The sequence below is a fragment of the Phaethon lepturus genome, unplaced genomic scaffold (assembly GCF_000687285.1).
Source record: "Phaethon lepturus isolate BGI_N335 unplaced genomic scaffold, ASM68728v1 scaffold15240, whole genome shotgun sequence".
NCBI classification, from domain to species: Eukaryota; Metazoa; Chordata; class Aves; order Phaethontiformes; family Phaethontidae; genus Phaethon; species Phaethon lepturus.
The window spans coordinates 42,850-52,684 of NW_010512753.1; the positions used below are offsets into that span (position 1 = coordinate 42,850).

The following is a 9,835-nucleotide window of genomic DNA, read 5'->3' on the forward strand; positions in this document are numbered from 1 at the left end:
CTTCCTTTGCTCAGGTGATCACAAGAACTGGAATGGCTTCCTGATGTGGTTTTAGTTACAAGGCAAATTTCTAGTTACTTCTAGAAACAAATGACATAGTAAAAAACAGTTTAAAAAAAAAAATATAGCCACTGAATATCCAGCTTAAATTGTAAGACACTTATGTGATTCTTCTGAGAGTTGCAAGCACCCTACGGACTAATGGATGTATTTTTAACTCTGACCAGATTTGATTCTCTTGCATAACTGCTGCTGTTTCCATCTTGTACCTTCTGGAGTGAAGGGAAGGGCTCGCTGCTGCTTCCCATGTAGACATTTGCTCAAACCACAGTGTGTTCAACGGGGAGCATGGCAAAGTGTAGGATTTTGGCTTATGTTCCCTTTTCTCTTTTAGGCTTGGTTGGGCTCCACTGAAGTTAAGAGCAAAATTCTTATTGATCTCAGCGGTTATAGGCTTCCTGAGTTATAAACTGATCTTCAGAGGTGCTGCTCATGGAGGACAGAGAGTATGACAAGTCACTCCTGTTTAACGCAAGCATTCAGGCATGCAGTCCTGGAAGCTGGATTCTGGCCTTTGTTTTCATGGCAAAAAACGCAATATGTAAATTGGAGTAGTCAAGGTTTTAGGCATGGGGGGGAGGGAATAGAGAAGTTTTTCAGCATGTTTACAGTATAAACTGTCAAGGCTAGGATTAAGTCTGTCTCCCCCAGGTAAATTTTGGATTTCAGCCCTCAGAATCAGAGAGGCAGCCTTCAATGTCTAGTTTGCACAGGCTGATCCCCTTCTGTCCCAGTCACCTGTGGAGGAATAGGTCAGAGTGTCTTTTAAAGCCTCTTGAACTGAACTTGGAAGAACTTGGAAAGGAAAATTCTGTACTGAGTATTACGGGAAGGAAAGGCTGGGCAGCCTGGGGGGAGTTCGGTGTGTTCCCATCTCCATGTCAGAAAAGCTGCCCCATGCGCTCTGTTTCTCTTGCGCATATGTACAGTAGAGCGGTGGTTAATATATTAAAAAATGAGACTGAAGTCAGGTAGGTGGAAAGGGTGTGTTTATGGTGAACTGGGGAGTGTATGGTTCAGGAGAAAAGGGTTAGCTTGAAAAATTGTAAGATGACAGGAGGAAGCAGTCAAGTGGGGGATTGGTGAGAATGAAAGGTACAATCACAGTTGTAGGTGGAGACTTATACATGGTGGCTGGAGTAAGTTTTTATTATTTAGATTTGATTCAACCTAGTTTACTCCCCTTCCATCCTTCTTTGAAGAGTTGAGACAATTTTATTCTAGGCTTTTAATCTAGGAGCTGTGGATAATGGTCCGAAGAGGTGGAAACAGTAACAAGAAAAGAAAAGCTTTTTGTATGGGCTGGTGCTGTCATACCTGTGCATTTTAGAAAACGCAAACAGGTTACAGATCTGCTTCCCTGCCCCACCATGGGGAGCCCTGGCTGTAGAAAGCTCGTGGCTGTTGTGCGGTCTTCTCCCTTCCCTTCTCTTGTAGGGGTTGATCCATGCAGCTGCGTGCTGGGAAGTGAAGTATTCCTCTCCAGTGCTATCCTGAAAGCTGTACCTCTGTGTAGGTGAGAGTCAGGTATGGGCTTGCAGGGCTTCTTAGGAGCAGCTTAGGTTTTTATTACCTTTTGCTCCCAAGGGTGGAGGGATTAAGATTTGCACAGTGCCAGGGTTCAGAGCGAGGTATGACTTACCTTTCCTTAATTGCCTTTCCGCTACAGAGCCAGCCTGGCTCGGTCTGGTTATGCGAGTAAAGGTCCCGGTTCTGTCTGATCGCATTTCTTCGGGTTGAGTAGCACAGTAGAGGGGTGTGAAAGAGTTGCAAGAAATAGCCAACACATTTGTGGTGACACTATTACTGTGGCACAAATCTGTTGGTTAGAGGTGGCTGGAAATGGGACTGATACAGACAACTCCTGTATGGAGACAACTTAGAGTGAAACAGCAGTGTCTACACTGGTGGCTTTTTTCCTATTGAAGAAACTTCACGCACCCACCTGAACTATCAAGTACACGCAGGAATTCCTCAGTGAAAAATGGTGTGTTGGAGTTGCAGCAAATCAGGCTTTTGCAAATTGGATTATCGGGTATCTTTACCCTGTATTAAGGACTGTCTGATCAATGAGTAATTTTCTTGGGTGCCAGCATTTCTTCCACTGAGGATGTGTTACATCTCAAGATGTTTTTTTTCTGCTGCTACAACAGATTTGTGTGTGTGTGTGTGTGTGTGTGTGTGTAGGCCATTAAAAAAGAAAAATCAAAAATTGTCTTGATCTCTGCAGAATAAGCAGTTAGAGAAACTCGTGGTGGCAATGTGGAAGGACTTAAAAAGATTGAGGTGCTTATTAATAAAAGATTAAACATTATTATTTTAAAAAATAATAAAAGGAATGCTTTGCATTATTATACATTTAAAGTAAGTACAAAATCAGTTCATATATAATGTTGCACTTTAACCAAAGTATTGATTCCACAGTTCACTGTATCTGTGGGAGGAAACAGATCTTATAAATAAGTTATGTACTAGATCTTAGTTCCATTTATGAAAAATGGAGTGAAGTTTTTTCCCCGTGAGCTAAATGCTTCTCACTTATTGTCTCATTTCTCGTCATGAGGCTGTTTGCCTTCTGTGTCACTGCATATTTCTGCTCCCGTCACTGTCCTGGTGCTCCCCGCCTGGAGAAGCTGTTTTGCTGGCCTCGTTGTCCGTGTTGTTGTTGAGGATGTCGTCGCAATCCATCTGTGCCATCAGGTTGAAGCGCTCGGCCACACAGTGGGCGGTGAGGCGAGCCTCAGGGTCATGGTCCCAGCACTCTGTGATGGTGTCGCACAGAAAACGCATTCCCTGCAGTCAGAAGGGCTGAAATTAAGATCTGAAGGCAGGAGGAAGAGGAGCTAGAAGCTGATCTAATGCAACCACAGTTTTTTTTACCATACTTCTGACAGCTTCCTGCAGAAATGCTTTTTTTTGGCCAAGCTTAAGCACAGGAGGAAACTGCCTCGCTAAGTGGTGGCAAGTGCCAGTGCTCGCACCGTTACCGGCGCCGCTTGCGTTAGAGCAGCAGCCTTGGCTCACCTGGGATCTGGTCCCAAGCACTTCCTGTGCTCCCTGGAAGTTGTTTTGTGTTGACTGTGGGACTTAAATAGGAGCCAGAAGGAAATAGGCCCTCCATCTCCTGTCTCAGCCTTGCCCGTTTGGATCAGAGCACCCTGAAATCTGGAGGGACATGAGAGGTGCAGATGGTGACCTGCAGGCTGGCAGCTGAGCCCAGGTCTCTGGGTTTCAAGCCTGTGCCCTGGCTGCTATACCTGGATGGAGGGGAGGGGTGGGGGGTTCAAAGGCAAGGTTGGAATTAAACTCTGTAAATCTGATTTCTTGTTTTAGCAGCTTTCTGAAAGGGTGTGCTGTGCCAAATATTCCTTGCAGTGTGCAGCTGAACTTTGTTTTCTCACCACAAAATAATGTCTTGGTTTAGGTGGGATTGTGTGTGCTCCAGAACACATTCAGTTCCTCTCAGTTACAATGGTTTTGTCTCCCAGTAATACATACATTTTTTTTTTTCCCAGCTGCATAGTGCTCTGAAAGATTCCTAGTATTTTGGGCTTAGAAACAAAATGGCAGTATTCAGCTGGTATTTTTCCCACTCTTAAGCTAGTAACACAGCTAGCACCAGAAACTATGTTGAACCTTCCTTTGCCTATGTAATAATTCCTATCATGTGCTGTTGCTTTTTTGCATCATTGTCAACCAAGGTTGCAACACAGTGGAAAAAGAATTATTCTAAATAAAGCTTCATGTTTTTCAGTAGGTTTTTTGTATTTCTTAATTTGCAATTAAGACAATCCAAAAGTCTTGTATGGACCAACCCAAGAGGAAAATGCAAGTCCTACGGAGATCATCAGTATCATCTGTCCTTCTGCACCTTACTCTGAACTCGCTGCTCTCTGCTAAGGTTCATCGTATTAGATCTTCTATAATGGACACAGATTAGAGAGAACAGGATTGTGCAGTAAAACTGACAGATGGTGTGTTTCAGTACCTCTTTCGTCACTCATTTATTAGCTTAGTTGAAAGGATTTGAGGATAATTGATTAACATGTAAAAATGAGCTAGCTTAGGTAAAGCTTTTAAAATAAGCCTTTTCTCAAACAGACTGTGGTACTGTCATATGGTTTAGTCATTAGATTTTGTGTGCTTTATTTTGCCCTGCCATCATGACATTTATTTGCAATTTGCCTTGTAAGTAGCCATGATGCTCTTTTGAATGGTACAACTGGAACATCTTGTTATGCTCACAAAATGGACTTAGTTTGGGTTTTTTTATATTTGATATCTCAGATTTCCAAAGGTTGCTGAGTTTTACGAGTATATTTTTAGTGGCAATATTGACTTAAGCTCCCACTGCGCCTTCCTGTCCTGCACCAGCCCTTCAGTTGTGCCAGTACAACAGTCTGCTCAGCTGCTTCATGAGCCAGATCCAGGAATTTACCTGGCCTAAACAACCACTTTTTTTTTTTTAAATGTGGTGGAGTGTGAAGCGAGGTAGAAGTGTGGGCTTAAGATGTTTGTAAGTTCTGGGAAACTTTGGGGGTAAATTTCTTCAGTTGGCTTTATTGGGTAGCCTTGCAAACAGCTGCCCTGGAGCTGCTGATGGGCAGCACACTGGGTGAGTCAGCTCTGTCAGGGGAATTAATGCTTGTTTGCTGAAAATCTTAAACCATGGCCAACAATGTAGGTCCTCACTTGACTGAGAGTGATCCTGATGGTTGCAACATGGAAGTAGCATTTGGAGCTCTGCATCAAACTTGTTTTCGTTGATGGGAACATCTACGAGTGCTTCCCATTCAGGTGGCAATTTGTCATTCTTTCTTGGTGTCACCCAACACTTCCTCCTGCAGGAAGCAGTTGACCCCAGGAGTGGCACAAACCGGTGGCTTTCTGCTGCTTCCCAGCAGATGGTGCTGCCCTATGCCTCATCCTGGGGAGACCTGTTGCAAAATGCCCAGAAAATAATGTAAAGCCAGGCTTGTAAGGAGGTGTTTATTAGAACAGCTAAGATTAGTTGAAGGCAAACTTTCAGGAACACAAAGTGGCTTTTCTGTTCCTCTTCCCCAGTGAACATCAGGTGGTCTAATAAAAGTTATTACCTTATAAGCCCTTCTCTGTTTACATGCTAGACCAACCCCACTACAGCAACATTACTTCTTGGAGGTGACTGCACTCAGCCCTTCTTCAGCTCAGCAAGCGGTGCAGCAGGTCAGGCTCTATCAGAGTGTGATTTTTGACAACCCAAGCCTCTCTATATTTTTTTCCTGTAGTTTCAGGGTTTATCAAAGACCCTGGGAAGTGAATGTCCAAGACGAATACTCAAAGGCTTCAAATATGTAGCAGTACTGATTGAAGTTCCTGTATTTGCCTTCATCGAGGAAAAAGGCTGGGTGAACTTCAGAAACTGACTCGCCGGCTGATAAACTCACTGATGGTCCAGCAGAAACCACAGATTCCTTTGATTCAGTTTGCAGCTTTGGTCGGTCAGGTCAGTTGTGAGTCTTTGGACAAAGATGGTTTTGAGAGGAGACGTTGTAGGGAACACATGGCTTCCCAAGATGATGAAATTATATCTTTCCTTTTGAGAAGCCTGGCTTTATGCGCCATCCAGGCGGAGTGGAAGTGGTAGCAGTGTGTTTTATGGGTGGATACTGCAAAATGATGCACTGAACACTGCAAGGCTCTGTGAGCCAGCAAGCTCAATGTTTCAGTTTGTTTTTCAGATGAACTGAATTGATCAGAGGATGGTGGTTTTCCACAAGACATGAAATTTAAGAAGTACCAAAGTCAGGCAAGATTTGAAAATCATGGTCAGCATGCCTGTTACCCCTTGTGTCCTCAATGTGTGGAAGAAAGTATTGGACCTGGGGGAAGAGAGGACCCTGTCAGGGCCAGGAGGCAGCTGTGTTTCTGGAGCTGGTTGGTCTAGGTGTGCTTGTGGATGGTTTTAATAGAGCACATCTCATCATTGCTGAAGTGTTTCTATTCTAGAGCACTGGGTTATGGTTTCTGTGCTGAAACGCTTTGCTTTCAGACCTTCTGAGCTAAAGGCTGGTGACAAACTTCCCCTTGGCAAGATGAGCTTGACAGGTTCCCTGCTCTCAGCTTCACACGTGTTTCCTGGTTGTTTCACTTGAGGGAGATGCTTTGCGTTTTGCCTTTCCTTGTAGAAGTGGAAGTCTTTCTTCTCACATGCCAAGTCATGACCTCTCATGTTAGAGGTAATTTTGAGCTTGAAAACTCCACAACAAAGCAGGTAGAAGTTGCCTTTCCTCCCCTCTGTCCCTGCTGTGAGAGGGCCGTGTGCGAGGGACTGCGTGTTTTCTGACTAGAGCTTTCTGGATGCAGTGGTTAGGGGAGAAGTGGGGTGGACTCAAATGATTTACTGTTTCATGAGAAGAGCCTGCACTGAAGTGCTTCATTTTGCTGTTATCCTCAAAAAAACTGAGTACTTTCACTGGGCATTCATAATGCTTCCTGATCATGGCTGTTGATCGATAAATTTTGCTGTAGCCCTGGCTGGTGGCATTTGTACCCCAGGGTAATGGGTCTAGTGGGGCTTATGTGGGCTCAGCCAGACAAAATGGAGCTGGAAGAAGGGCCTAGGAGTTCTGCCCACTTTGATTTAACTGTTTAATAAGGCCAAGTGCTGGGTCCTGCATTTCGGTCACAACAACCCCATGCAACACTACAGGCTTGGGGAGGAGGGGCTGGAGAGCTGCCCGGTGGAAAGGGACCTGGGAGTGCTGGTTGACAGCCGGCTGAACATGAGCCGGCAGTGTGGTGGCCAAGAAGGCCAACAGCGTCCTGGCCTGTATCAGCAATAGTGTGGCCAGCAGGAGTAGGGAAGTGATCGTGCCCCTGTACTCGGCACTGGTGAGGCCACACCTTGAATACTGTGTTCAGTTTTGGGCCCCTCACTACAAGAAGGACGTTGAGGTGCTGGAGCGTGTCCAGAGAAGGGCAACGAAGCTGGTGAGGGGTCTGGAGCACAAGTCTTATGAGGAGCGGCTGAGGGAACTGGGGTTGTTAAGTCTGGAGAAGAGGAGGCTGAGGCCCAGACGTTGTTCTCTACAACTACTTGAAAGGGGGTTGTGGTGAGGTGGGTGTTGGTGTCTTCTCCCAAGTAACCAGCGATAGAACGAGTGGAAATGGCCTCAAGTTACGCCAGGAGAGGTTTAGACTGGATATTAGGAAAAATTTCTTCACAGAGAGGGTGGCCAAACATTGGAACAGGCTGCCCAGGGAGGGGGGGGAGGCACCATTACTGGAAGTGTTCAAAAACGTGTAGACGTGGCATTTCAGGACATGGTTTAGGGGGCACGGTGGTGTTGGATTGATGGTTGGACTTGATGATCTTAAAGGTCTTTCTCAACCTTAATGATTCTGTGATTACAGCTTTAATAATTTTTCAGGCTGGTTTAGTGAGGTAGGACAATGTGGGTTGCTCTTTTCTGAACCAGCTACTCCCAGCTTACCTGATGCACCAGCCAGCTGCTTGGGATCTCGGGTCGCCCTCTGCCATGCAGCACGATGTCCCTCATGGTGTCCACACAGGGCTGCTCCTGGACTTTTGACCCAAAAGGCAGCTCATAATTCTTTACCTCTGCAAGGAAGCAACATGTTGCAGCATTACAGGATGTTTTTAAAGCATTCACTGCTTTGGTATGGTCCACTGGAGGAGAATAAATTTGTTTTTATCAGTCTGCAAAAATAAATGGATCTAAAAACAATTTAGAATTTGAACATAGAAACCTAGTGCTGGTTTTCATGTAGAGGTTGTTTTCAGGGACAGGACCGAGGAACCATCTGACCACCTTTCTGAACCTAAGAGATGCACTTGTAGGACTCAGGCTGTCTTTGGGTGAGACATATTCTGAGCAGGTAAAATGTGTTGTGCTGGTGAAAGATGGGAGAGGCAATTACAGTACCAGCATCCAGATTCCTGAGGAGAAATGGCCGTTTTGGAAGAGCAACGCCATGTTGTGGGAGGCCAAGGAGAAACTCCCTGTTGCAGAGGTGAGAGGCCACCCTGGCTGCTGCCAGCTCCTGCCCGATGCGAGTGCAGGTGAATTACTAGTGGGGAGGCATGGCCTGGGGTGCTGTCTCAGGAGCAAAGGATGCACGAGGCATCCGAGCCAGGCAAGGGGCTCCCACCACCGAGCGTGGGCCATGCGGCGCAGCTGGGGCAGCTTTCTTGTGGAGGGTTGGAGCTTCTTGCAGCTCTGTGGGCTTTGTATTGCAAATAGGCGGGATAGGGAAGGGACTGGAGGGAGCTAAAATGGAAGAGGGGAGCAGGCAGGGACTCAGAGCAGGGCAGTTAATGAAATGTTTTCCTACATGCAATTTCAGATGCCAGGATGTGGCTCGGGGAAGTGAGGGGGAACGTGGCTCAGTCAGAGGCTGGAGTTTCCGAGTCCCCATTGCAACATAAACTCTCTGGTGGTGTCTGAAAAAAAAATGCTTGTGGCCAGGGAGGGGGAGGCACGTTCGGCTGTTCCTGCTTGGGTTGCTTTGCATGGCCAGCACTGACTGGGATGTGACTTGGCGGCTGACCGGCTTTGAGTGGGGCTGGACCAGGTGACCCCCTGGGTCCTGTCCTGCTACTTGGCCCTTGAGCTGGCCCCCTCGAGCCACAGCACACAGGGCAGGCAGCCGTGGGGGAGGATCTGCTGCCAGTGCTCAGCAGCCCTGTGGTGACCCTAGCTACCCCAAAGCAGGTCCTGTGCCATCGGTGGGGATGGGAGAGCGAGCCGTGTCCTATTACAGGGAGGAAGGGAGCAAAAAGGTGCGTGGCAACCCTGGTGCGATGCTCCTACCTCCTACCACTTCACATCTGGAGGCCATTTCCCACAAAACGAGGGCCATGGAGTAGACGTCCATCTGCTTGAAAGACTCCAGGTCTTCCAGGTTCACCCTTGACTCCAGGACCTCTGGGGCCATGTACCTGGCGGTGCCCACCTGCCCACAAAGAGGAGAGAGGCTTTAGCAGGGGTGAGTGAGGACTTTGGCTGCGGGGTGACCAGGGATGGTTTGCAAAGGGTCTCCTCCAGGGAGGGCTGGTGGGTCATACTTGCCTGCCCGCTGTTGGCAAAGTCGTCCACCGTCAGGGAAGGGTCAAGGCGTATGGCGATGCCGAAGTCGCAGAGCACGCACTCCTGCTCATTCTTCACCAGGACGTTGGTGCTTTTGATGTCTCGGTGGGCGATGGGAATTTTTGGCCTGCCACAAGTGGTGTAGTCGCTGTGGAGGTGAGCCACCCCACTCACCAGGGAGCCCGCCATCTTCTGTAGGTCCATCCAGCTCAGGACATGGTGGGAGAGGTAGTCCTTGAGGTTGCCCCGGCTGTGGTAGGCGGTAATGAGCCAGTACTCCCGGCGGGGCCCCGTGCCCCGGTCCTCGGCGGTGAGGAACCGCAGGACGCTGTCGTGCTTGAGGCTGGCGTCGGTGAAGATCTGACTCTCGTTCTTCCAGGAGGAGTACTCCTCGCAGGGGAAGATCTTCACGGCCACTGTCTCGTACTGCCCCGAGCGGCTGTGGCTCAGCTTGGCCCTCCAGACCTCCGCGAACTGCCCTTTGCCCACCATCTCATCCAGCTCGATGGGGAGCAGCTCGGCAGGGCAGCTGCTGGCGCAGACGGGGCTGGTGCCGGCCGGGCTCTCGTCCATCAGCACGGACAACTTCTCCTCCCGCTCGGCAGACCTGCCCGGCTCTGGCAGCGCCGGGGGCTGTCCGGCTTTCCCGCCCCACGCCTTGGCTCTCTTGCGCCGCTTCTGCG

General features: G+C 48.2%; 1 protein-coding gene across 1 annotated transcript; it reads right to left on the minus strand.

Moving 5' to 3' along the window:
- Positions 1 to 2,347: 2,347 nt before the first annotated feature.
- LOC104621568 (TGF-beta receptor type-2-like) lies at positions 2,348 to 9,830 on the minus strand (the record flags this gene model as incomplete). Its single annotated transcript, XM_010288093.1, has 4 exons — positions 2,348 to 2,853; positions 7,536 to 7,663; positions 8,877 to 9,018; positions 9,135 to 9,830. Coding segments are annotated over 4 exons (1,179 nt in total), but the record flags the coding sequence as incomplete, so codon positions are not given.
- Between the last annotated feature and the right edge of the window lie 5 nt (positions 9,831 to 9,835).